At 52.1% G+C, this 25,183-nt stretch overlaps 7 protein-coding genes across 7 annotated transcripts; 6 read left to right on the plus strand and 1 right to left on the minus strand.

Moving 5' to 3' along the window:
- The first annotated feature begins 4,680 nt into the window (after positions 1–4,680).
- Positions 4,681–7,687, plus strand: C7974DRAFT_217167 (uncharacterized protein). Its single transcript, XM_046137088.1, has 2 exons — positions 4,681–5,561; positions 5,614–7,687. Exons 1-2 carry the CDS (start codon positions 5,054–5,056, stop codon positions 7,557–7,559), a joined length of 2,454 nt encoding a protein of 817 aa, XP_045995537.1. The 5' UTR covers positions 4,681–5,053; the 3' UTR covers positions 7,560–7,687.
- Positions 7,688–9,316: 1,629 nt separating this feature from the next.
- C7974DRAFT_397770 lies at positions 9,317–11,489 on the plus strand. The gene is made up of 4 exons (XM_046142235.1): positions 9,317–10,336; positions 10,386–10,843; positions 10,893–10,951; positions 11,004–11,489. The coding sequence occupies exons 1-4, from the start codon at positions 9,579–9,581 to the stop codon at positions 11,229–11,231; spliced, it is 1,503 nt and encodes a 500-aa protein (XP_045995538.1). The 5' UTR covers positions 9,317–9,578; the 3' UTR covers positions 11,232–11,489.
- A 64-nt stretch (positions 11,490–11,553) lies between these two features.
- On the plus strand, positions 11,554–13,412 carry C7974DRAFT_397779 (uncharacterized protein). Its single transcript, XM_046142236.1, has 5 exons — positions 11,554–11,994; positions 12,088–12,199; positions 12,249–12,423; positions 12,477–13,046; positions 13,101–13,412. The coding sequence occupies exons 1-4, from the start codon at positions 11,839–11,841 to the stop codon at positions 13,000–13,002; spliced, it is 969 nt and encodes a 322-aa protein (XP_045995539.1). The 5' UTR covers positions 11,554–11,838; the 3' UTR covers positions 13,003–13,046; positions 13,101–13,412.
- Positions 13,413–13,913: 501 nt separating this feature from the next.
- On the plus strand, positions 13,914–15,050 carry C7974DRAFT_377762 (transferase; the record flags this gene model as incomplete). Its single annotated transcript, XM_046140377.1, has 4 exons — positions 13,914–13,928; positions 13,999–14,362; positions 14,414–14,919; positions 14,970–15,050. The coding sequence occupies 4 exons, from the start codon at positions 13,914–13,916 to the stop codon at positions 15,048–15,050; spliced, it is 966 nt and encodes a 321-aa protein (XP_045995540.1).
- A 243-nt stretch (positions 15,051–15,293) lies between these two features.
- On the minus strand, positions 15,294–17,279 carry C7974DRAFT_217215 (uncharacterized protein). Its single transcript, XM_046137090.1, has 3 exons — positions 16,153–17,279; positions 15,651–16,105; positions 15,294–15,599 (listed from the first exon to the last, which is right to left on the minus strand). Exons 1-3 carry the CDS (start codon positions 17,114–17,116, stop codon positions 15,594–15,596), a joined length of 1,425 nt encoding a protein of 474 aa, XP_045995541.1. The 5' UTR covers positions 17,117–17,279; the 3' UTR covers positions 15,294–15,593.
- On the plus strand, positions 17,280–18,645 carry C7974DRAFT_217214 (uncharacterized protein). Its single transcript, XM_046137089.1, has one exon. It carries the CDS (start codon positions 17,444–17,446, stop codon positions 18,572–18,574), a length of 1,131 nt encoding a protein of 376 aa, XP_045995542.1. The 5' UTR covers positions 17,280–17,443; the 3' UTR covers positions 18,575–18,645.
- A 4,110-nt stretch (positions 18,646–22,755) lies between these two features.
- C7974DRAFT_464522 (uncharacterized protein) lies at positions 22,756–25,013 on the plus strand (the record flags this gene model as incomplete). Its single annotated transcript, XM_046146267.1, has 3 exons — positions 22,756–24,242; positions 24,648–24,748; positions 24,989–25,013. The coding sequence occupies exons 1-3, from the start codon at positions 22,971–22,973 to the stop codon at positions 25,011–25,013; spliced, it is 1,398 nt and encodes a 465-aa protein (XP_045995543.1). The 5' UTR covers positions 22,756–22,970.
- Positions 25,014–25,183: the final 170 nt, after the last annotated feature.

Below are 25,183 nucleotides of genomic sequence, written 5' to 3' on the forward strand. Positions count from 1 at the left end.
GTGGGTTGCATGTGAGCCTTGAGCAACGGACGGTCAGAGAGGCGTTGTGGCAACTACACAATAGTAGAATAGTTCCAATCAGGCGTCATCTTGCGAAGGAGGTAAGTAATTGTGGCTCATGAGCAATCGTGATGTCAATAGATGATGACAAACAGTCGACATAGAAGCGTAAAGGAGTAACGTCCGTCAGAGACGTAACAATACACGACTAATAATCGTAGCTGCTCAGACTGGAAGACACTTGTCGAGAGTTTAGCGAGGGATTCAAGAGACTGTACAGTACCCTGACTATTCCTGGCCGCATCTACGTGAGTGGACGATACTCAGGGTCTGTTCCGGCGATGAATCTTGGATTCGGTGCGGCTGAACCCTGTATGCGACCCGAGCCTCCCAGCTGGATTCCACAGACTATCGTTCTTTAGGTACTCATACCTAATTCCTCTATGTTGGATTAGAAACAGCTGTACAATGTGGAATTACTGCAAGGCTACTAGGAAGTTTATGCCCTAGACTGCTAAGGGCATTGTCGACTCACTTGTCAACGAGTTTGAGTTTATACCTTGGTAGATCTGCAGCTGCAGCGGACAGGGCGTCCGAAGTATATGCATGCAGGGCAGATCCGATGTAGTTGTATTGCATGGTCGGTATTCTATAGATGATATTTGTTGACTGTTATGGTCTTCAGCTTCCGCGGACCTGGGGCCTCGGTTACTACACAATTTAGTTCCCGTTTCGCTCACGATCTGGGTCGCGTAGACAAGACTATCGAAACTCTGATTCCTCAAGTAACTAATGTTGGCAATCTCCCATGACCTCATCCTTGCCGTCGCCAATGATATGCATGCGGAAGAAAGGAGCTTTTACACCATCTCCACCATCTACGAGATCGATTTAAATAACTACCGTTGCGTAAGCGTACCGTTGAATCAACAGAAGTAGCCGCATGCTAAACAGTTCGTCAATCATGAATTCGATGGCGTGGATCCACATAGGGTCTCCGACCACTTGAAAAGTAGAAAGGCCCTCCGACATGAAGAGGCAAAAAACGGCTCCCACCCAAGTGGGCAATGGCTTGATCAGCTCATTGTTGCATCTTACAGCAATGTCCTTGAAACGCCCGCGCAAGTGGCCTGCAGCCGCAATGCTACGTCTTGCATGCGTAAACGACTTGTTACGGCCAAAGTTAATCTGATTTCACGTCGTTCAAGCCATCGGATTCGACTTAGCCTGAGCGCTGCAGAGTTGAGGATACACGGAGAGCTTCTCCGAACTCCATCTACTGTGGCGGGTTGTGGACTTGACCTTGGTGGCGTTGGGCTGGCCATTACTGTGGAGAACGAACCTACGAGAGCTACCACAAACTGGAGGGTGTTCAAATCAAAGAGAAGCTGAGAGCTGAGAACCTAACCACTGCATGTCAATGGCTCATCAACATGTAGGTTCTTGCATGAAGGCTAGGTTGACGGTGGCTCACGAACCACCAATGTATGTGCCTGTAGCCTCATAAGCAATCCACAGCTACTGTGTATGTAAGTCGGTGCTTTAAGCTGGATATGGGCCGAGCCTAAGAATAATTCTCGGTTGGGACAACGCTTAGTTCTGGAAAGGGAGAGCGGGGCAACGTGAAGGGCAGCCAAAGACCGGCGTGTCGGTCTACACTTCAGGCGTATTTGGCATTCAACGCCTAGATAGGAGTATGCAGGTACAAGCGAAAACATTGGTGCACCGGCGGGAGGCTGCCCGTTTGGAGAGTGGAATGAAGTCAGGGACCAAAGTTCGGACGCAGTGGAATGCGTAGAGCAAGCACAGCGTCCCAGGAAGGTCGTTGGTAGGTCGTACTCGTGTTCACTGAGGCTATCAGGGATCAAAGCTGAGTCCGAAGCGATCGGATTCGGCAGCTCTTTTCAATGGAGCCGATCCGCAGAGGTGTACGCAAGCACATGGAGGGCCATGCAACCGGGTAGTAGCAGACTATCCACGAGGGCGGATTTCTGAGGTGTTTTTGGGCCGCTGTGCCCGTTGGGAATGGGTACCTCGTATTTGGTAGTAGCGCGTGTTCGTTTTGGGAGCCGACGTCATTCAGGTACGAGAATGCACCACCAACATTGGCTGATGCAGCCAGCGGATGGGGTTGACAAGACGTGGGGCTCCAGTCAAGTGGATGGACGGAGCAGGCCGTGCCGATGTAGTCAGCTCTTTTGCTGCAGCGGCCAAGGGGAGCCCAGCTATCGTTAGCAGGCTTTGCGGTATCTATCTCGGTACGTATCACTTTTTTGTTCCTGCAGTAGAGCGAGGCGACGAAAACTAGATCTATGCTGGGCTTCCGCGATTTGAACGGTTGCGCGTGCTGTTCGCGAAGATCAGCTGGCGAATAAGCGCACGGCTACGTCGTTGGCGCGATCTCCACTCCACGCGTCGTTGGATCGTCAGCCCTCTGGAACAGGTTCACGGCACGGCTTTTGATGAGTGGTTGAGTGGAGCATGTCTCAAGCTCCGTTGCCTACAAGCGTTCAAATGATCGTGAAAGCCATCGACGCGAGGCTACGATGCGAAAAGGTCCTCTCATAACCTTGTTGACACGCAGATGAGCTCTTGTCGGCAAAGTACTACGCTGGTTTGTTTCACTGAAAGGCTCCCCCACTAGAGTCATGATGGTCGAGTGCTCGTTCGGCACTGTTGCAGATGCATCGACCTGCGCACGGCACTTCCTCCTGAGCAAATCCTAAAGGTCAGGGACGAGGAGAAGGACTGGCGACCTTAGGAGCTCACCGCAACATAAGCGCTCGTCCCACCACGATGGGCACACCCAGCTCCTTATCGCTGTTGCACAGCGACCGACAAAGCTCCTACAGCTTCGACCGCGTGGCACAGCATATGCTCGACGGGGCTGCGACTGCAACGTCGCTAGTTTTCGTGAGCATGACGAGCTCATGGCACAACTTCGCTGGTTGTCGTCCACAGCAGGCTGTGCAGGCTGTGCAGTGCTCCGCTGTGCCTCTGTGTCTGCCCGTCGGCGGTGCTCTGGAGTGTGAACCGGCAGGTGAATCCGAAATTGGCAGGTCGCGGTGGTCCAGCGGCTCTGACAGTGGCGGCTTGGGTGAGCCTGAAACATGTTTGAAGACCATCCAGCGTTTGAGACTGCATCTGAAGGCCAAGTCCTTTTGCGGCCTCAACGACTGTTCACAACTCGGTCGACCCACAAGACAGAATTGTGACAACACGAATGATGGCGGGGCAGCGTCAATCGACACGCGGTCGCCGAGCACACATAGGGCCCTCTTCGGTTGTTTCATCTCATCTTTCCGCGATGTGAAGATCGTTGCGGCTGGAACGGTACCCTATGCCCAAAGAAGGCGCCCCCTCAACGCGTGCCATCAGATCGTCACGGCATTTCCTCGCTGTCACGCAAGTGTGAACTGGCCTCCGCACAGAGAAAGGAGATTGTGCGCACCGCGCTCTCTTATGGAGGCCTTACCAAGGTACCCACGGTCTTCAACCTCTCTTTGGCGGAGAGACGGAGCAGGCCTCGAGACGGCAACCACCAGTGCAGACGCATGCATGAAGCGCGTTGATCAGGCCGACCCTGGCCAGCGCGAGGTTCCCTGCAGGTACGTGCACCCAAATGACAGCACGAACCCGCCCGGGCTAGACACACACGACGAAAAACACCAACAAACAACACGATATTCGCCGCGCACGCTCGCTCACCGGAGGGTCGCATCTGCCGGCGTGTCTGTTCCACGCATTGTGAGATCGACGCTGCAGAGACCTGGTGCACAGCATCAATAGCTCGCTCTGATCACTACAGGGTCACCAAAGAGGATCCTGCTGTCGAATCCTCTGCGGTAGCACAACAACATCGGCCGGCATTGACCAGATTGATGCTCGGCGCCTCTGCTAAGCGGGCCTCGCAGTGGTCCCAGCGAGCGCGCTGCTGCGCTATTCACCCGTTTATTTACATCTGAAGCCAATCGCCGTTCGTAAATTTCTCCCCTGCAATGTTATGCTGTGTGCCAGCCGACCTGTCGGGCCGTGACCTCTCCGGCCCAAAGCCCAGTGGCTTGCGGAACGGCGAGCTCAAGGTTCCCCCGTCTTCACAACCCCTGTGCCTGATGGCGCCAGCCACTAACAGCTGTCTAGACGCCGCTTTTGCTCACCTCACATCCATGTCCTTCTTGCATACAGGGGCCCCTGTCCCTGCTTGTCCTGAATATGTCACTAAGCACCTCGGCGCAGCGCACTGAGCACTATCCATCTTTCTCCACATGCTCTCCGCTGTTGTGTACGCCCGCTATGTACTTACATACTCAGGTTATCCCTACCTTTGCTAGTGGTTCACCGGCTCCAAAAGCCTCATGCGCAGTGCCAATATTGGGAGAACTTACCTTGACTTCCAGTCCACTCCTTTGTACTGACTACGGTAACCATAATACCGCTTCCATCTGCACCTGGTTGTTGGAGCTGCAAACTACCCACCCAGCTTTACTTCAACTCTTACCACCAATCAAGCAGATCACTCGAGGGGTTCGTGCCATCGCAGCGTACCCTCGTCCTAAAACTTGATTACAAGCGACATCCCTCCCCGTGAGCCGTACCTCTTCGGCAGTGCACTCCCGCGGTCAGGTCCTCGCGCTGCTCATTACCTCCTTGGACGCCGGAGTTTGTTGTCTTAAGAGGTGCGCATATAACTCTTTCAAGTTCACCCCATTCAAGCTAAGCTCTGCTTGCAAATCCTTCCGATTCCTGTCGACTACACATCATTCATACTGTCCCGTTTTCCCATTGAACTAGTCTCTATTCTTTCAAGCTCAACCCTCGACAACTCTCAGCATGGACCACTAATACCTCGAGCAGCCCATCAACCCGTATACACACCTCTCCTATTTCCAGCCGGTCTGCCGTCTGAGGAAGACCACTCTGGATCATCTGCATCCTTTATGGTCCGCTAACATTGGCACCATCATCGACCGTGTGTGGGGTCTTGTTTATACAACTCTAGTATTGCCCCGACTATTGATGGATCGTTGCCAGGCATCATATTGATACCTGAGCGATGTTTGCGTTCCATAAGAATGAGACGCTCTCGCGCTCCAGACAGTCATCTATCGACTCACCTTTGTCTGAGTCCGCAAGTCTGACATCGGTCCCCGACTCGATGACCGCATCGCAATATTCCGATTCTTTCGACATGGAAGGCATGCACTCACCAGAACGGCGGCGAAAGGCTGCGTCAGGCAGACGAAGCTCTGTATTCAATATGCGGTCAAGAAGTAACACAGCTGCTTCTACAGCTTCCTCCATATCTCCCAGCCATACAGACATGACCGTACACGACCATGCCTCGCCCAGCTCACCACCTTCACTCCGCCAAGTCCCCAGCCAGAGCCGTCTCGATAACGCTGGCCCAAGAAGGTCAATGTTTCGTGGAAAGATGGGCAAGAGGTTAAGCGAGTCGATTGGAAGCGGCCTGGACATCGATGACTTTCCAGAAGCAGATCCTGGGAAGAAGCGAGCATCGTTCCTGCGAAAGCGCAAGGGTACCAATGAGTCGGAGAGTTCACGTAAGTACACCGTCAATTTCCTTGGATGTTTAAGAGCTGACATGAGACTTAGATCACGAACTCAAGAACCGAATCTCGAGTCCCTTCGATTTTCAGCATCTTACGCACGCCGGCCGACATCAAATAGCTGCGCTAGAACAGAACCCTGAGTCCGTAATGGCAGCAGGGTGGGCCCAACATGCCGCGCAGGCCTCCACTTCAGCATCACAAGGAGCTCACCGTCCTCGACAGAGATCGACCGACAATCTGATGGCCTCCAAGTCCGCCTGGAGATCACCGCCCCAAAGCCCACGCCAAAGCGGCTGGCAACAACCTGAATTTCAGAATGGCGCATCGCTATCCCGACCGGAGCTTCGACTGACTCGGTCTGTCGAGAGTTTCTCGCAGCCAGGTATGAATCTTCGTGCTCATCGGCATTCATCATCGGTTGTCGCACCCCCACGGACAACTTCACTTCTTCCAGCATCATCCATAACCAATATACCGGAGGAAATGTCCACTAACCAAGCCTCAACCACGTCACCTTCCTTCCGCTCAAAAAGACAATCAGGCATATGGGATGCATTCACACTGTCAGCTGTACCACAAGCGGATCAACTTCCAGGGATAGGGGAGGACTCGAGCTTTGTTGGCAACGCTGTGACAACACCAGACGACTCTGCGATCCAGGCTATGACACCACCCTTCAGTCCCAGTCTCGAAGATGTTGCGGAAGAGCCAGAACGCTTCGTCAGCCCCAGGCCTGCCCCTCAGCCGCCTCGCCTGAAGACTCCAACGTCCCCGAAGCCGTTTTTCTCTGAGCCGTTCTCATTCAATCATCAACGTTCTTCAGGTGTACGCACTCGACCAAGGGGGAACTCCCGTGCATCACCAAAGTCTGCCAGCTTGAATGTTTCCAATGTTAGGCCCGTCTCACATGTGTCCGAGACCTTTGCCTCGCCTAGCTCAACACGCGAGAGCCCTGTTCCTAGACCCACGACCACACGCCGCAAGTCGAACACATGGCGGGCCATCGAAGAGTCATGGGAAGAAGACGTCGACTATATCTATGAGCACGCCCTTGAGGCCGAGTGTGATAACGACTGGGACTGTGTATCAGAGGACGAGGATTTTACTGACCGACACCGTGCGTTGACCCGAGCTATCTATGAAGAAAGACCTTCGATCCCGGAAACCTTGCAGTCATCTCAATATTCTGCCAGCAGTAAGCCCATGTTCCAGTTGCAGATGCCGTTCCCAGTTTCGCGCCTGCCTCCTAGCAATGATAGCGTTCCAGAACTGGGCACCGCATCTACAGTATCAGCTTCGACAACAGGAACTGCCTTGCAAACCCCATTCCACGAGGCCGAAGGTTTTGCATTGAGCCCGTCACTATTACTTCCCCAGGACTACAAAGAGGTCGCGGAGACTTCTTACGAAGATATTTTGAAAGAGTATGACGGTTCTGATTGTCATTTTCCCCTCATGGATCCAGACGAAAGTGCCACGAGCTCGACCCGCAGCAGTCGCGTTCGTTTCAGCCGCCGGAGCTCGTATGACAGCAGCTTGGTGTCCTCTGCTCAGAGCTCTGGCCTCTGGCGCTCTCCCGTGAGGCGCTCGGCGAGTTCTGCTGGAAGCGTTCCGGAACTCGTACATTCTCGTCGCACTCGCCAGCATTTCAGCCTCGTTGTTGACGAGCTGTCCGAGCAGGTCGCAGCCATGCAAGCGTTTGGCAGTGACGGCGAAGAGGATGACGATGTTACCCCGCCCGGGCCCTCTCGTCTTTCGACAGAACGATCCTTTTTCACTTCCGCACAGGAACTGTCTGACAATCAAAGCTACCAGCGCAACACACACTCTCACAAGCAAGCTCTCTCGGACGGCGCAGCCCATCTACCAGTCTCGGCTGAGCATGTCAAGCCTCGCGCCCGGGCAGCAACTACCAGCCGCACCAATGAACAAGAGTACCTACATCTCTTTCCCACACCACCATCATTCTCTCCTCCCATCAGCAATTAGAGAACGAATTCCTATCATTACAGTACACCCTGTCCGCAATGTCTTTCACCCTGGTGTATTCTCAAAGCCTGGCCGGACCACGCTCTGACACGGTGTACGATCCTTTCATTAGTCTATTTCATTGTATATATCTACGACGCACCATGAACTCAGGTCTTAGCGGCTGTTGCATTTGGCGTTGTTTACAGAGAACCAAAAGGGATGGGCTTGGTTGGTACATTGACTCTGGTCGTTTATAGAATCTGTTGTCTGTTTTCATATGGGGTCGCACACACTACCTGGAAGGTACTGCATTTTGTGCTTTGTACACGATGTACCGGACTGTCTAATCAGTATTGCCTTTCTTTGCATTTCGTTTGTCAGCTGCGTGGGCGAGCAGAGAGCGCGAGAACTTCGGATAGTGCATACCATCCAGAATCGATGGATAATCATACTTTGATCAACAAGATCCATTTGAACACAACACACGACCAAGATCTTAACCCCTCCATCGAACACACAACAAACCAGATCTTTCGGCTCGACCGAACTGTGCCGTCGAGCAATCACGCCATGACCCACCGTGTACCCATGCCTTAACACAGAATTATAATTGTGCCGCCAATCGCGCCGGCATACCCCGTCAACGAGAAACCTCCTCACCCAGATTCCTTCAGCTCTTGCCATCGACGCTAAGGCCTGGGGCTGCACCGGAGTACGATACGGTCTTACGATGATCGGGCGATAGACTGGGCTTCTGGACTGCGACTAGGATAAAGATTACTGGAATCCGAGGGCTGCATTAGTGGCACCGAATTGATGATGAAGCACGGGCAGAGGACGTTTTGTGAAACTGTTTCACGGTTAACGGGAGCGTAAGGCTGAGGCGCTTGATTTGTTTTTGCGGGGAGAGGGGACACGGGATCTGACATCTGGGAAAATGGGAGGGAAGGAGCGAGCGAGCGTTTGACAGCAGGCATGTGATCCGGCAGTTGCATCGCTATGAAACACAGCCCTGATCGATGTTCTTTTGACGGAAGGGTCCATTCCTGATCGTGTGAGCTGCCAGCGCGGCAACGTTCGTGAGCTCCAAGCTCAATGCCTGTACAGCGCGATGCTGCTCTTGCGGAGTTTCTCGGGTGTACCTTGCATGTCAACAGGAAGCGGGCATCTCCACCCGCAATTTGAGTATTTTCAACGGCGGCTGCGAACGCCTTTCGATAGTCCGGTTCAACGCTTATCTAAGCGTTTAGCCAAACCTTGTCGCTTCATTGATCTTGGACTAGTGCGGTGAAGCGTTCGGGAGGTCAATACCGAGAAAGCTGCTCTTGCTTGTGCAGTCTCGAGAGGGTCTCCTGGCTAGGTAATGACTGCTCTTACATTGATACCGATACTGTCCTCGTATGCCGCAGCTCATAAGCTACTGCCATTTGATAGTACGCAACCAAACTTTCCACGTTGCCGACTCTTTCTGCATTTGTCCATGTGTGAAGTTTGATATGAGATGCTTCAAAATGTCGCATAATGTCTCAGTTCATGACCACTGTACTGACGGAAGGTACAGCGAAAACAAAACGCATGTGCTCCTCAGTATTGGAAACTAGGTGCATCGCGTCTGCACCTCTTGTTCGTTCAAGTAGGTGTCAAGGTTCATCGATTGATATCTGGGAGCCCAATGCGAATTAGCATGTCGTGATTTTGACTTTTTGACTTCAGGGACGTAGGTTTGACTTCAGGGACATAGAAGTCAGGGATAATGTTCCTGGTATGTCAGGGTCGAGGGTTTTAACCAACGCGCCATGCGTATCCAATGACAGGTCGCGATTGCCAATCTCCCGATTTTGCACAGCTACGTCATCGCTCACCACCGTTGCTGGTGTCGCCACAGCACAGTCTAAGCCACGTCGATGATCCCGGCCTCTAACACCTCTTACAGATCATCTTCAGTCTTTCAAACTCAAACGATCTATTGTGATACCCTATTGTAATCTTCGCCCTCTCATCCGAGTCTTCCGCTTCTTCTGGGTCTGAACGAAAAATATGGTCTTCGGCCTTAGCCGCCTGACGCCGCGGCGCATCATCTTCTTCACTTCGGCGTCTCTAGTGTTTTGGTTGCTTGTAATCGGTCTAACGCCAATCACCTCACCGCTGCCACCCTACACTGGGCCACACGAGGTTGGCATCCTTGATGTCGAAACAGAGGTCAACAGAAGGATCATCCGCGAAGCCACATTAAAAGAGACGGGGAAGAATGCATTCGAGCTATCAACATTAGCCGTCACGCTCTACTACCCCTCTTCACTACCTAATGCCCCCCCTTCACACCGACCATGGGCCCGTCCGTGGCTTCCACAGCCTGTATCGTTGATTGGACAGGGCTACGCGCGCCTTGCGGCCGTTTCCTTCTTGTCTCCTATCTTCACATTCGCCCTCTGGGCGCTAGGATCTTCGACCGTCATTCCAGGCGTCGTTGACGCACCGATTCTCTCTGGCTCCGAGAAGGTGCTTGTCGAGGAAGGCGCGGGCCTGGGTGGTTTTGGCAAGATCCTGGAAGCAGCTGAACAGGAGCATACTGAGCTGAAAAGGGACCAAAAATTCGGGACCCTGCCTTGTGTTGTCTTTACGCATGGCATGGCTGGAATGAGCCAGAGTTACTCGCATTACTTAGGTAGCATCGCCAGTCATGGCTACCTTGTTGCTGCTGTTGAGCATCGGGATGGAAGTGGACCAGGTACCATCGTTCACTACCCGAACGAGACAGAAAGGACAGTGTGGCACATGAAACTCAAGGATCTTGTGTAAGTCAGACTTTCAAAGCTGATTCTATCATTCACTAAAAGCATCTAGCTCAGACCCACCAATGACCGATCTTGACCTCAAGGAAGCTCAGCTTGCTTTCCGAGAGGCCGAAATCGCAGAGACTATCAAGCTATTTGCGCAGCTCAACGATGGCGACGCGCCAGTCGTAAATCTGAAGCCCGCATCTCCTCGCAAAGCTCTTCCTGGCTTCGAGAATCGCCTTGACATGTCAGCTGTCACGGTCGCCGGGCACTCGTATGGTGCGACCGGTGTCCTGCGGGCTCTGAAGTCCGCCGGGCGTAATGATCTGAATCTGAACGGAGGTATTGCACTAGATCCAGGTAAAGGCTCAGGTCCGTTGAACAAGGACATTGACGTACCCCTTCTGGTTATGCAGAGTGGAGAATGGACCGAGAAACAGACGGAGTTCTACGGACAAGGCTGGCATTACGATGTTGTGAAGAAAATCGTTGAGAATGTCAAGGATGGCTGGATGATGACCTTGAGTGAGTGTCCGTGCGAAGTTCACATTATACTTGTTCTGACCATATGCAGCTGGTACTGCGCACCCTTCTTGCACTGATGCGCCACTGATCGTACCATGGATTATGAAGGTAAGTACATGGGAGTCATGTTTCGTGATGCTCTTCGTCTGACAATCAATAGTTGGTGACCGGCACTACATTGGAGTCAAAAGTTGCACTGCGTGAATACATTGACACGTCAGTCCACTTTTTGACTTACCTTAAGACAGGTGAGAAGAAGGGTGTCATTGCGAGCAAAGTTACGAGCGCAGCAGGACCATTAGGAGATGCTGATAAGCGTGGGAAAACCAAGGGAGAATTTGGAGCGGACTGGGAAGTCCATGTTGTGCCAAATTCAAAGAATGAGTAGATATACAGGTTTTCCGAATGATTACACATTGAAGCCTGACAAGGCAGACTCAGGCTGCATTGCAGTGGGTCTTTGCGACACAGCCGTAACATGCAAGTGGGGAATCTGAAAAACCCACACCCTGTTCACAAGAAATCTCCCTTCAACGGCTGTGCTCTTGGTGTAGTTCACAACCCGAAATTCGTCCTTGTATCATGACGAAATCTTCGTTTCCAGGTGAATGTGATGCCTAGGCCGTAAATCGACTAAACTGTTGACCAACGTGGTTCTAAAATTATCGATAACTGATAGCGTGTCTGACCCTTGCGGTTGCGCGGGGAGGCGTGAGCTAGCCGTAGTGAGGCTGAGCGCGCTGCGACTTTCCTTCAGCTGCAATGTCAGACACACACTCCTGAGTAACCCTTTCTTTCACGCTCGTAGAGGGCTCTATCTTTTCGTGCGCGACACCTTCGATCCCGGAAACCACCCATAAACCACCACGTCGACTGCGATATCGAACTTGCTCGGACCCAATCGATAGGGCTGAGCCGCGTAAACACAGCACCTCTCTGCCTGGTGTCCATAACAACGCACCTCGGTCGCCTTCGAAAGGGCCACAGAAGCAATCATGCCGGTCGGGCGCATAACACAGAGCTATATCCAGAAATGCAAGATTGGGTTGCACTTCTTACAGGTCATCTTCATTTTCGTAGCGGGATGCCTTACGATTGCTGTGATGACGAAGGGTGACATTGCTGGCCCAACAAAGTACTACTTTGCTATGGTGAGTGCTAAACGCGACTCGCAGAAGATGGGAGCCCTCAAGAAGTGCTGCAATTTTCGGGTCGTACGGAGCGCATGGCTAACACGTCTGCAGTGCTTCCTTAGCATTCCAGCCATCATATACCTCGTAATGGTGCCCATGTGGAGCCGAACTAAGAAATTCGCAAACGCATACGCTTTCCTTGGGGTCGACGTCATCTACACAAGTGAGCGGATCGACAACCCGCGCACAACACAAGGCTGACGCAGAGGCAGTACTATGGTTCGCAGCTTTCGTCGCAGTTGCGATGTGGAACTCGACCGGTATCAAACAGGGAGCAGAAGAACAGAAGATTGACGCTGATAAACGCAACTGCACTACGTTCAAGTACGGCAGCGAGACAATGTGCAACATCAGCAAGGGTGCTGTTGGCGTCGGCGTGATGATCTTGTACGCAGTGACAATATCACCTACGACGTTGCTCAGCTAACAAATTACTGCAGTATCTTCTTCATCCTGACGAGTTGCATCTCTGGCTACTACATGCACAAATTCATTCGTGAAGGCGTCCTTCCCTACGATTCCAAGAAAGAAAATCCCTACTATGCGACCGGCGATAACAGCAAAGACAATGCCTGGTCTACTGAGATCGAGGCGCACGAGTCTGACGATGACGACAGACGCACGGAGCGCGGTGGCAACCAGGAGGAAGACGAGTACGCACTCCTACACTCAACAGAGACAGACCAGGGCAGACATCCGGGCCGGCCGCTGAGCTGGGGTGAGGATAGAAACGGCGAGCCGTATGACAGGCCGACAGGCTATGCGGATTTCAGGAACAGCACAAACGAGTATGGCTCGGATGCGCTGTCGCCTGGAGGGTATACTCTGGGCGGTGGTTACGAAGAATTCCGACGGGAGGCCGTCTCAAACATGGACGCGAGTGTCGGTCCTGCTGGTGACAGGGCGCCAAGTCGCGCATCGCATGGAGGAACTGGCTACAGCTTTAGTGGGGCGACCAAGGTGTAAGTAAGGATATCGGCGCTGTCGTTCGTTTTGCATCTGGAATCAATCTGAGCGTTTCCGTAAGCATAGAGTTTGCCTTGAGGGTTTGGTGCATTGCAGACCTCGTGTCTTTTGCGCTTTAGCGATATCAGCATCAAGCATAGTTCTCTTGCTATTGAGGGATCGATCTTGGCGTGTTTCTGAGCCAATTCATGGAACATATATTTTAAGCAACACTACCTGCCTGAAGAGCAATACCTGACTGGAGATTCATGTGATTCGAACCGATCGCTTCCTCCAATGACTTATGATTTGATAATTATTTCGCAAATGCACAATGTAGGTTCCTGAGAGGTGCATGGCAGATATTCATCGAGCAATCATCTGATCAATGACTGAGAGTGTGATGGTTTGCCCTTGCAGACAGGTTTCCGATTAGTAACATACATGCTGTGCATTCACCGCGGTTCGAAGACCTATAAGACGACTGTGATTTTGTCATGTCGTACTTTGTTAGGAGATCGCGATCGAAAACTGCCTAGTGCGCTAGCCACCCAGGCCTCGGTCTATCTTCGCTGTCCCCCGGATGTGATCGGCAAACATCTCATGCCTCGAACCTGCAGCTCCAAGAACCTCAGGGTTATTGCGGTCGTCCGTATAGATCTTGGAAGAATGACTTTAATGTGATACACCTTCGAAGCCGTCCTGGAGCACAAGTCAGATCGGGCAATAGCCGAGCGAGTCCGGCCCTGAGCTATACTAATCATCGTAATCATCCATGCCCTACTGCTGCTGTTTTGTAATCACGGTATTTCGCACTTTGTCGCGCGAAATCCTGCACCTCCAGTCTCATAAAAGGAGTACTGTGCTATTGCGTGCTTTAGCTTAATGGTTCCCTGCCTCATGCTGCAGCAGCTTTGTGGTAGCAACCCAAAATGACCGCCCACAAGGTTCGTCGTGCAACAAGCGTGGGAATTTTCCCAAGGCCGAGGTCTTGCTATGCTAATGTTCGGGTTGTAGCTTCGTCCCAGTCAGCCCCTCCACTCGAAAAGCCCCTGCGGCGGTATGCCGTCGAGGTTCAGAAGTACGGTACCTTCAGAACAATTCCCCGCTGAAAAGGACCGATATGTGCTATATGTCAATGCGGTCTGTCCCTGGGCTCATCGAGCGGTGATCGTACGAGCTTTGAAAGGCCTGGAAGACATCATAGATGTGATTGAGATTGACGCAAGAGATCCAATACACGGTTGGTTCTTCTCTGGCCGTCGCGGCCCCAAATGCGACCCAGTCCACGGGTTCCGATGGCTAAAGGAGTTCTACTTAATAGCAGATCCGACCTACACAGGCCGGATCACTATTCCCGTGCTATGGGATAAGCAGCAAGGTCTACATTTATCCAGTCTGGACAGGAAAGCAGGCGACTGACAGACTGCAGGAACCATCGTGAACAACGAAAGCGCAGACATTATACGTATGCTAATCAGCGGCTTTGACAATCTCTTACCACCTGAGAACCGCGAAGTTAACAAAGGCTCTGCCGCTCTTGTACCCGAGCACCTGTCCGCTGATATCGATGAGCTCAATTCCTGGGTGTTCGACACCGTGAACAACGGCGTATACAAGATCGGTTTCGCTACATCACAAACCGCATACGACGAGCACATTACCAAACTCTTCCATTCGCTCGATCGACTCGAGGAACACCTCTCCGAGCCCGGGCATCATCCATATCTGTTTGGACAGCACATCACCGAAGCCGACATCCGCCTCTACACTACCCTCATCCGATTCGATATCGCGTACTATGCACTGTTCAAATGCAACATCAAGATGATTCGGTTGGACTACCCACGCCTGCATGCATGGCTCAGGTGTCTTTACTGGAACGATGGCCCAGAGACGGCAGGTGGGGCGTTCAAGAACAGCACTCATTTTGACATTGTAAGCACTTGGGTTCTGGGACCAACAAGGCTTGTGGCTAACTATGACAGATCAAACGAGGATATGCGTCAGTGACGGTGGGTAACGGCATCGTACCCGCCGGACCTTTACCGCACATCATGCCTCTATAACAGCTACTATTCGTTTTCTATGTTCGTATGCATGTTTCATTTTGTTTATGGCAACAATGCAGATATCCAGATAAGATCATCCTCGTGATCAAGCACGTGTTTATGGGAGTTCTACAAGTCATATTGTTGCGATATTCTAGCACTTAATGTTTCCAATCTTTGTTCTCTCAGCTCCACAAGCTTCTTAATGAAGAGCTCGCCAAGTGTCTCCATGAACCACAATCAAGACTGGTGTATGTCTATCAACGGCTGGAGGTATCTTGTTGCTTTAGGTCTTGGAAACGGGAGACCCGTGACTTCAATCTAAACTGCATTTGAGAAACACTATAGATTGGCAGCCGCAGCAACTAGACCCACGCAGAAACAGGATTTGGTGAGCAGATTGTGACAATCGGGTTTACGACGATGTGGTCCGAAGCTGGCCACCAGACATGACGAACGATTAGAAGTTACGGTGTTGTAAGCCCTTTAGGGGCACTTGAGTATATCTGGACGGTGGCCTATACGTCAAAACTCCACATTGAATGTTGCCCAACGTCTATTTTAAACCTGTGTCTGTGCATTAGAATCATATTCTCTGGAAATACTCTAGTCACCTACTTTAACCACGCCACAAGTTTCACAGCGACCATGCCGGCACTCTTGGCAACTTGGATTCCAATCTCCGTATGGACCATCACCACACTCGTGACAGTACCAACATACATCGCTACGTGGTCCGGGCGATTTTGAAGCAATCGGCGATTTAGAAGCAATCGGCCATTTTGTTAAAGCGGTGTTTGCGTATGGCTTGAAGCGTTGCAGTTGTATCAAGCGCACGATCTCCTGAGTATCATGCGGCAGTGAGACAGAAGTAGCAGCCATGGCCTGCTTTATATCCTCCGTGACACCAGGAAGTGGTACCATATAGACCTCACCATAGGCGTCATCTGCAACAACGACGCCATGGACACATACCCTACGGGTTATGACACTCTGGCTATCATCATTAGTGTTCATGATGAACTCTTCTGACACAACCCAGGAGCCGGAGTAGTCTTTCGGAAGCTCAAATTCTGATTGGAGTATGAGCTTATGCCAGAAACTGTGAGTTCGAACTTACCACCAAAGCTGGCCATGGTCATCGCATGAACACTGATGAAAGAGTTTCCCGAAGGAAGTATGGCTCGTGCAGGCAGGTTCGATATCTTAGCCGCACCAATTGAGAGAGGATCGGGACGAAACCGAACGGTTCCTTGACATGTACCAAGAACAAACTGCTCACGCGCTGGCTCGTTGGCGGCAAAATTGGCGACCGTGGTCCTGTTGGAGAACTCGATGAGAGCCCAATCTCTATTTCGAGCTCTCGCAGAGAACGATATATTCGAGATATGTCCCAACGTACGACGTGAGGATGCCAGCGTGGTGCCGCTTTCTGGAGTGGGTTTGGAAATGAAGTCATCGATACCGACATCGAGCTGCGGTGACTCTACGACGTTCTCAGAGTGTATCAGGTGCCCGATAGTCAGCCCGTGTATGGTTTCGACACTATTTGCGTCCTTAGAGACTAGCATGCCGCCCATAGTAGCATGATACTCATTTGATCGTTGGGTGAGCGTAATTGGACCTGACCAAAGATGTGTAGAAGGTGTGCCTGCTGTAAGGGTGACTTCCACATCGTCCCATAATCCGCTCTTGAATCGTAAAGGGCGACCCACATATGCCACCTCAAGTCCTCCTGCAAGACATAGATCTGCGCAACAATTCCGAGCAAAGTCCTTGTGAAAGAATGATTCTACATTCTTCACTACAGCAGCTGGACAAAAGACTACGATCCATGGTTTGGCAGAGCTCTCATCTATTCCCAAAATTTTGATTCTGAACATCAGCGGTTTGAAGACATTAGGAACCCTCGACAAATGAGCGAGAAGTGGTTCTTGCAGGTCGTCCAACAGAGAATTGAGTCTCGCCGATAATGCCGGGTCCACGTCCTTCTTGATAACTTGTAAACCGTTGATTTGTGTGTAGTTTTCCTCACAGGTGGTGTGGAGCTTGCTTCCACATTGCGGACATTTGGGTTTACCCATTGCGGATATGTGGGCTACAGGCAAATGGGAGTGGTGCTGTTTGGTGCAAGCATTTCGCCAAACGAGACTCGAAGAACCAGCTGGTAGAGATAAGCGTGCCAGATGATGAAAGGCTGATTCCGCAGTTTTGCAAGCCTTAGGCTCTGAACGGGTTGTTGGGGGTATGTGTGGTGGCTCAGAGCTGCAGCTGCTCCGAAAAGGAGCCAATCGTAGTATGACACACGCGACTCAGCCCCAGCCCCTCCAAGTGAAGGCATATCACTTGTTGTTGTAGTAGGAAATGTTCAAACTACTCTCGCCCCCTTTACCGGTCTTGCAAAGATCATCATGTCGTTCACTCCTCTCGAAGTCGTTGCCGATAGTGATTTACAGAGTATCTGCAAATGCGTATTAGGTTGGCAAATGTGCGGCCAATGCAATGGGAAACCCCACTGTAAGACGCCAAAATGCCCCTGGAGTCGTAGAGACCGCGTTCGATCGGTTCTGACGCGATATGAACGCCTCTGTTCATATTACATGCCAGTTTCAACAGCACACCAGGCTTTGAGCTGCCACCAAGACCTTCTAGATATAATGGAGCTGATCAAAGATCATCCGAACATGATCAAGGAACAGTTGATGAAACAGCACTTCAATACTGCGGCAACTAGCGTACCTATTCTGGACCAAGAGCGAGCCTTCAATCTTGCTGTGAGCGTGTTACTTTCGATAAACTGTGGCATACCCAACGACTGCGCAGACAACCTGGAAGACAGTGCAGATTCGTTCCCCTGGGCCTGCGGAATATCAGTTACTGCTTTGGTGGATGAGGCTTTTGGAACCAAGTCAAATGGACACAAAACAGTGGATTCGCCATCGATACTCGAATCAAATCTGTCCGCTCAGTGCTTGAGAAGTACGGCTAGGTTGCGAATCCAAGCAACCGATGACATGCGCAGCCATCTCAAGTTGGATCTGAAAGCCCGAGTAGTCTACCTGTTCGACTGTACAGTACTAGCAGAAGAGATGCTTGCAGCAACCAGACAGAGTCCACAGCAGGGGATCCTGCCCCGGAAACTACTTTTGGAAATTTTGCACACGATGTACAGAGTCCTGTTTCCTCCTGGGCGTGAATCAGAGGCCTTTGCATTGTACTTAACGAAGAAGCACGGTTTTGAGAAGGGATTCCTGAGTTACAGGATACGTTGGTTCGGAAGAGACGACGACCCAGAAGTTGACTATTCATACTTTGGCGACCGACTTGTGGAGCTGCACAACGAACTGAAGGATCCAAGTCCACGAAACTGGTTCGAGCGATTGTTTGAGGGTGGCACGAGAAGCGCCGAGAGGAAAATGCTCATGGCCACAACGATTGGCGTATTTATCGCAGTCACCATTGGACTATTCGGATTGGTGATTGCCGGGTTCCAGGCTTGGGTGGGCTATCAGCAATGGAAGCACCCTGTGAAAGATCAGTGACCGGTTATGACCGATGAGTCTATCGGCGTCTTATCAAGTTTGAATTTCATGAAATTTCGTTCGTTGAGATCGTAAGCGCTCAGAATCGCAGGGGTATATAACTGTGCTGCTGGAAAATCAATCTCATCCCAAAAAGTCGCACTTAAACACGTTCTATGTCCGTGCTACCTCTCATCCGAAAACCCGTGCTGAGTCTTTCAACGGGTCCAGGTCGCACCTCCACACTCAACCTGCCTCCTGCCATACTCATGCCGCGCCCACGTGTAGTGACATGCATTGCGTCCTTGCCTGCTGTGCTGCGACTTGCAGCAGTACGCAAGGTCGTTCCGTTGCCGTACTCGTATCCATTGCCTAGATAGCTCCCGATGCTGCGACGTCCATTTGCTTGCACCATGCTGCTACGTCCAGCACTGAGTGCTTGCTCGAGCGCACGCCCATCGACCACGTACTCGATGCCCATTTTTTCATCACTGAAAACTGCGGTGCTGTACACATCGTTGTGGGTATGTGCGGTGTTACTTTTCCTGTCCCGCCATCTGCGTCTGATTTCGCGAAAGAAGTCTCCTATTGCATCGAAAGAGAGCGCAATGGCGATGAACGGAATCGAGATGGCGAATCCGATTCCGAACATGAACTTGAACACGTATGACATGGGAAGGAGTGGCTCATCGCCGCCAGGTGTACGTGGGTACTCCTCAATGTTAATGGTAAAGAGAGAGGCGATAAAGCTCAAGGGCAAGAAAATGATGGTGACGATGGTGAACACCATGATGGTCTGACCTTGCCGTGCAGTGCCAGCGGCCTGGTCGCGCGCGAAGCGTGCCTCAAACGCGTTGGCGTGTTTCTGTTTGAGATCAAGCAGATCTGTGATGGACTTGTAGATACGTTCTGCCTGCTTGTCCATCCGCTCCAGATCTTTCATATGTGTGTCAATCGTTTTGAGCTGGTCTTTGAAGTGTCGCTTGAGATCTACCTGCGACTTCCGCTCTTCTTTGTAGATATCAGTGATAGCAACCTCGAGGTCCGGGATTACGGAGCGCTGATCTTCGAGGACCTTCGCGATCATGTTAAGCTCATCGCGAATGTCCTTCGTCTCTGCCAGAAGGTCTGTCTCGGATCCGATGTCGAGAAGCTTATCGACAAAGAGAGGTGCATGAGCCAGCGAGGAGTCATCGTCGAAGCCAAAATGTTCTTCCTTGACCGGTGGGTCGGTGAGTGCGTGTGCATGAGTGTGGTGTGGCACGTGGCGGCGGTTTTGATGCTCACGGTGCCTCCCTTCAGCCTCGAGGTGCCGCGAGAATCGGTTCGCGCGTCTGTGATGCTGTAACCAAGCAGAAGCTTGAGCTGAAGCGGTGTTGAACTCTTTGAACAACATTGTTTCCATCTCTGTGGCATCGCCGATACTGCTTTCGAACATGTCCAAAAACTGGTATTCCTCGTCGCCAACACGGTGCCTATCAAAAACACCACTACAACGCTCAGTAATGATCGTAGATAGATCATACACACTGCGCACAGGTTCCTGGGTCTTGCTGTTGAGTCTTTCGATGATACCGTCGAGGACATTTAACGGGTCGTTTCGAGGTTGCTGCCATCGCTGAGGGAAAGCAGTTACGATCAAGTCTTTGCCTAATACCCACATCCAAAGTTGATCAACCATGAAGATCTTGGGGTCGGCATAATCACTACGAGTTGACTTGCATTGGTACCTGTACACGACTTGATCTCGGTCTCGTGATTGCGTGTCGATGTTGTGGTAGAAAAACTGGTCCAAAGTTCGACGGACGTGTAGTGAGACTTGAGAAGATGTCAAATGAGCTCGTAGCATCATCTCATCGTAAGTTGACGGCCTCCGTAGCGGTGGAGGTGCAATATGCGCATCGTGTCTATTGCGTTCTTTAAGATGCTGAGCTCGCGCGATGGCATCTTGCATCTCCTGTCTCCTGCGATCTGTTTCGAAATGCAGATATGGCATGAAGGTGAAAATATTCGACTTGGCAACAGCGGTGGGGTCCTTTCTCCCAGGACTGCCCGGCGATCGAAGACAGCCGCTTTCGGTCATTGGCATGCTACTCTTCCGACCCGTCTGATAATCGTAGTGCTTCGTCGGTGTTTCCGTACCCCGAGATCGTCCTCCGGCCGGCTTGGATCCTCTCCACTTCTGTAATTTTCCCGTCTTATCCTTTTGCTTGCTCTTGCCTTCTTTCCCTGTTGGGGTGCCTGATCCTGTAGTCCAATCTGTCTGATCGGTGCTGACAGTGCCTGTTCGGGCAGGCGCTCGAGGAAATGGGGGCAGCGGCGGCTCTTGCACACCTGCTATAGAAGCAATGCTGAGACCGAGACCACTGTTGACGACTATCTGCGGTGGTCCTTGTTCCGCGCCATCGGACAGATCAGACTCTTCATTGTGTTTGGGTGCACGTGGAGTACTCTGACAAAGAGGGCGCATGAAGTGCGAGTGTATCTGCTGGCCGCGATGTTGATGCGTGAACGATCGTTCAAGCGCCCTGAAGCCCTCGTGATCATTCGCGCCCTCTTCAATGAACGCTTTGGTCAGTAGCGCTTCGACCCAAGCCATGTTGTTCGCGGGCAGATGGATCCAGCGGAAACTCGTCGCTTTGGATTCTTGCGGCAGGATCGTTACGGCCGGTTTCCTCGGGTTGATGGCATCCCGACCATATAGAATTTCATACACTGTCCGTTTCGTGACTTTGTTGTCATTGTGATAGTTTCCAAAGTCAACAATCGTGGCATCAAACCCGTTACAAGCACCCAAAGCGTCTTCGCTGAGCGACTCCACGTTATTAGAAGGGGCCAAGAGATGAACAATGTCTCGCCTTCTATTCTGCGCGGCGCGTAGAAACGGCGTTATGCCAAATGAGTCTCTTGCAGTGCGTTTGAGGTCTTTTCTTTCTAACAGACATTGAACAACTTCGAGGTGTCCAGCTTGAGCAGCGACATGTAACGGCGTCATACCGTTCAGCAAACGCGCATTGATGTCTGCCCCAACACGGAGAAGGACCCTGACAACTTTGACTGTTCCCTGTCCGCAGGCGTTATGTAAAGGCGTCCAACTTCCATCACTCTTTGCCATAACGTCGGCGCCGTGTGCGAGAAGCGTCTCGACGATATCGTCTCGACCATGCGCGATCGCAAGGTGAATGGGCGCCTTTCCTCTTCCCTCGGCTGCATTCACATTCGATCTCGGAAGTCTCGGCCGCTCCAGTAGCATTTCGCAAAGTTCGCGTTTGCCCGTGCTCGCCGCCCAATGAAGCGGGGTTCTCTTCTGCTCGTCTTGCCCCGGTGGTCCATCGAGGGCAATGTTTTGACGCAGCAACAATTCAATCACGTTGGATCCCCAATTGCAGTCCTTGTCTGCCGCCAGATTGTGTAGAACGTGCCGTCCACTGCTGTCCTTTTTGTTCACATCCGCACCTCTTTTCAGCAGCACGTCTACGACGTGAAAGTAGTTCTTCCATGCAGCAGTCATGAGGGCAGTACGGCCTTGCTTGTCCTGTGCATCTACATTCCCTCCAAACCTGAGCAACAGCTGCAACAGCTTTGGATCGTTCCTGTCTACTGCCTTCAAGACAGGCGAAAGCCTGCCTCCTGGCGCGCCATCAGGCTTCGCTCCGTTCTGGAGCAGGTATTCGGCGATTTCGGCGCTCGTTCGTTCGACAGCGCGCATCAGACCGATGCGCAACAGGTGTTCGATGGGTTGCGCCTTGGCCTTAGCCTCCTCGATGATGGCAATGACCTCTCCATGGCGCTTCTTCTCGATCGCGGTCAGAAGGAGTGGTTCGACGCGTGCAGGTGCGCCCCCATCACTTGAGTGGGAAGGCGAGCGACCCATGCCGACTTGTGAAAGCGCGCAACTGTGCTGTGGAGCGTCCTTCGGCTCGTGACGTGATGAGACGGCGCCTCAATGTCGGTACAGGGCGTCGTCCATGTTGCGCAATGTTTTTGTCGAAAAGCAGAACCTTCTGCGGGTCAAGTATGGGATCCTGATCCCGTCTGGACATCGTTGCACAGGCGCCAGTGAGCGCACGCGGAAGAGCTAAGCTCGCACAGCCCTGTTGCATGGTGCATCATCACGTGTTGAGGATGATCTGCAGTTGTGGCTGATACCGGCAGGGATGTCTACAGCTTGCCGAATGTTGTGAGAGGTTGGTGCATTGTATGATCTTTTACCTCGAGTTGTCTACATGAAGTCGGATTGACTGGATCTGCCGCGGCGCCAGCACGGGGGTGACGTCGACTCGACACGGCCCTACACGCGGCAACTGACGGCTCACCCAACCAACACACGTCCAGTCTCAGATGCACGATTGACGTGTCTAAACGGGAGCTGTACGCTACATTGCGGGGAACCGCAAGCCCCTGACTACAAACAGCTATGGAGTCCGAGGTCTACAAAGCGTCGCTGCTGCCGCTACCCGACAACTCAGCCTCGTCGACATCTTCAACATCACGTCGAGGGGATTGGAGGAGTTCAACACTCTTTCATCGTGTCGTCGTTGCATTCTGTATTATCGCAGCCTACCTCGGCATCTATACATTCAACAGTATGACATCCGCGGACGCTGACGTATCACCATACACCGAATCGATCTTCCTGCCGTACATATACAAGTTCAGCGCTAAGCATGTACCGCAAATACAAACTATCATCAACGGTATCGAGATTGAGATGCCAATTGATACAGGCAGCACAATGACGTTGATTGGCGCATCCATTCTACCCAACATCAACAAAACCATAGGAACGCCCGCGCACCATTTCTTCACCAGCAGCAAGATTCTGTACGTTGGGCGGCTCGTAGATCTACCAATCGCGTTCCATGGGGAAAGCGGCTCGCATGCCGTTGCGGAAGTACCAGTCCTGCTGGTCGACAAGAGTTGGACGTGTCCGTGGTATAAACCAAGCACACCAGCAGGGCGATTTGAATGCCCAAAGGGACCTAACGGCGAAGACGCTGTCGTTCGAGACACGTCCAAGATAACATATATGGGTGTTGGCTTTGGTAGAAACGGGCCAAAGGATGGTATGCCCTATGCCTCCCCAGGAGTAAATCCATTCCTGAATGTGGTATCGATCAATGGGCGAGCAGTATCGCCGCGATCCATGCGAACTGGATATGAGATCTCTTCACGGGGCGTGCATCTCGGCTTGACAGAAGCAGTCATCAAAGGTTTCAGCTTCACACGCCTTGAGCCGGGCTTGACACACGACGAGGACTCAAGAGACTGGGCCATGGTCAAGATGTGTTTCAGCATCGACGGCGAGGGGAGCCATTGCGGTCCTGGCTTGGTGGACACCGGCATCGCGCAGATGTATATTCGAGCTGAAGAAGGCTGTTCAATACCGAAAGTAATGATTCGAAACCCAAATCCGAACGGTACAGCGAAGATGGTGAAACGCGTCAAGCCTGGCACAAAGTTTGCCATTGGCTTCCCAGCGTTGAATGAGTCTGTGATGGCTTACACGCTCGTAGTCGGAGAAGGTTCGCAGATCGAGCCGAGTTACGTCTTTCCAGAAGCGTCTCTGCGGCCACCGTTCGTCAACACAGGGCGGAATCTACTTTGGGGCTATTCGATAGCCTTCGACGCAGTCGATGGGCGGTTCGGGTTTCGGCCGATAGATAGCTCCTCAAATCCACCGCCATCTGTGCTGTGACCAACAGGTCCAGCCTGCATACAGCATCTTCAACTCTTCGCGAGCTTGTTTGCTGGACTCAGCTCCAGCCCCTCCATTCTTATACCGAGTCCAGTGCCCTTACCCAGACCATCTAGTCATTTGACAGTCAGGCTTCGCATAGGGCTTTTGGATCCCTCTCTGAGTGCCTTGTACTCCTCGACTGCTTTGAAGACCACGCTATGCGCCTGTTCACCGTCGAGACCTGCAACGACAATAGCGCCCACGCAACCTTCCACGCCCTTCACAAAGACGGGGTATCCCCCTCCTTCGATGGTGTACTTCGCCCACTCATCGCCGCTCATGGCGTGATGCTCAGCAAAGCGCTTGTAGTCCCCATCGAACTGGCAGTTCATCTGCCACGTCGAATGCCCCCAGCGCAGCACCGTGTTGCGTTTTCTCTGCACCCACGTTTCGTGGTCGGGCATCATGCCTGGCAGGCTGGGCGAGTGGAAGAGCGTCTGGCTCGCGAAGGAAATGTGGATTAGCGCCGCCGTGTCGGCCGCTCGCAGCGTGTTCCGCAGGATATTGCCGATGACCCATGCATGTTCGCACGTGAAGTGGGCAAACGTAAAGGACTTCTCCTCGCGAGCGAGGTCGGCAACGTTGCGCGTGGGTTTCGGGATGTCGAGCATCGTATTCGAAACGAGCGAGTCGTGGGTTCTATAGGACGGCGAAAGTTCGTTATTGCCGTTAATCTGCAGGGAAACGGGATATAGATTCATGGACTGGGTAGATCTCTAGGGAGGGAGGTTTTATGAAAAGATATTGACATGTGGCGCGGCGAAAAGGAGCGCGCACCCCAAGAGACCGCGCGCCGGCAGTGGTAGCGTCGAGTTATGCATGCTGGAGATGAAGTGGAGCGACGCGGCTGGTCCCGCAACTATTCGAGGTTTTGCAAATTGGGAAACCGG

Source organism: Boeremia exigua (assembly GCF_020726555.1).
Source record: "Boeremia exigua strain MPI-SDFR-AT-0100 chromosome Unknown C7974scaffold_8, whole genome shotgun sequence".
NCBI classification, from domain to species: Eukaryota; Fungi; Ascomycota; class Dothideomycetes; order Pleosporales; family Didymellaceae; genus Boeremia; species Boeremia exigua.

Excerpts from the sequence above, each read along its gene's own strand:
- C7974DRAFT_397779 (XM_046142236.1), top strand. The coding sequence starts at position 11,839 with ATGCCGGTCGGGCGCATAACACAGAGCTATATCCAGAAATGCAAGATT. Across the intron at positions 11,995-12,087 it reads CAAAGTACTACTTTGCTATG|TGCTTCCTTAGCATTCCAGC; the intron begins GTGAGTGCTAAA and ends ACACGTCTGCAG. Across the intron at positions 12,424-12,476 it reads GGCGTCGGCGTGATGATCTT|TATCTTCTTCATCCTGACGA; the intron begins GTACGCAGTGAC and ends AAATTACTGCAG.
- C7974DRAFT_397770 (XM_046142235.1), top strand. The coding sequence starts at position 9,579 with ATGGTCTTCGGCCTTAGCCGCCTGACGCCGCGGCGCATCATCTTCTTC. Across the intron at positions 10,337-10,385 it reads ATGAAACTCAAGGATCTTGT|CTCAGACCCACCAATGACCG; the intron begins GTAAGTCAGACT and ends AAAAGCATCTAG. Across the intron at positions 10,952-11,003 it reads TCGTACCATGGATTATGAAG|TTGGTGACCGGCACTACATT; the intron begins GTAAGTACATGG and ends GACAATCAATAG.
- C7974DRAFT_217167 (XM_046137088.1), top strand. The coding sequence starts at position 5,054 with ATGTTTGCGTTCCATAAGAATGAGACGCTCTCGCGCTCCAGACAGTCA. Across the intron at positions 5,562-5,613 it reads CAATGAGTCGGAGAGTTCAC|ATCACGAACTCAAGAACCGA; the intron begins GTAAGTACACCG and ends CATGAGACTTAG.
- C7974DRAFT_217214 (XM_046137089.1), top strand. The coding sequence starts at position 17,444 with ATGTCGTTCACTCCTCTCGAAGTCGTTGCCGATAGTGATTTACAGAGT.
- C7974DRAFT_217215 (XM_046137090.1), bottom strand. The coding sequence starts at position 17,116 with ATGGGTAAACCCAAATGTCCGCAATGTGGAAGCAAGCTCCACACCACC. Across the intron at positions 16,106-16,152 it reads GACCATGGCCAGCTTTGGTG|AATTTGAGCTTCCGAAAGAC; the intron begins GTAAGTTCGAAC and ends TACTCCAATCAG.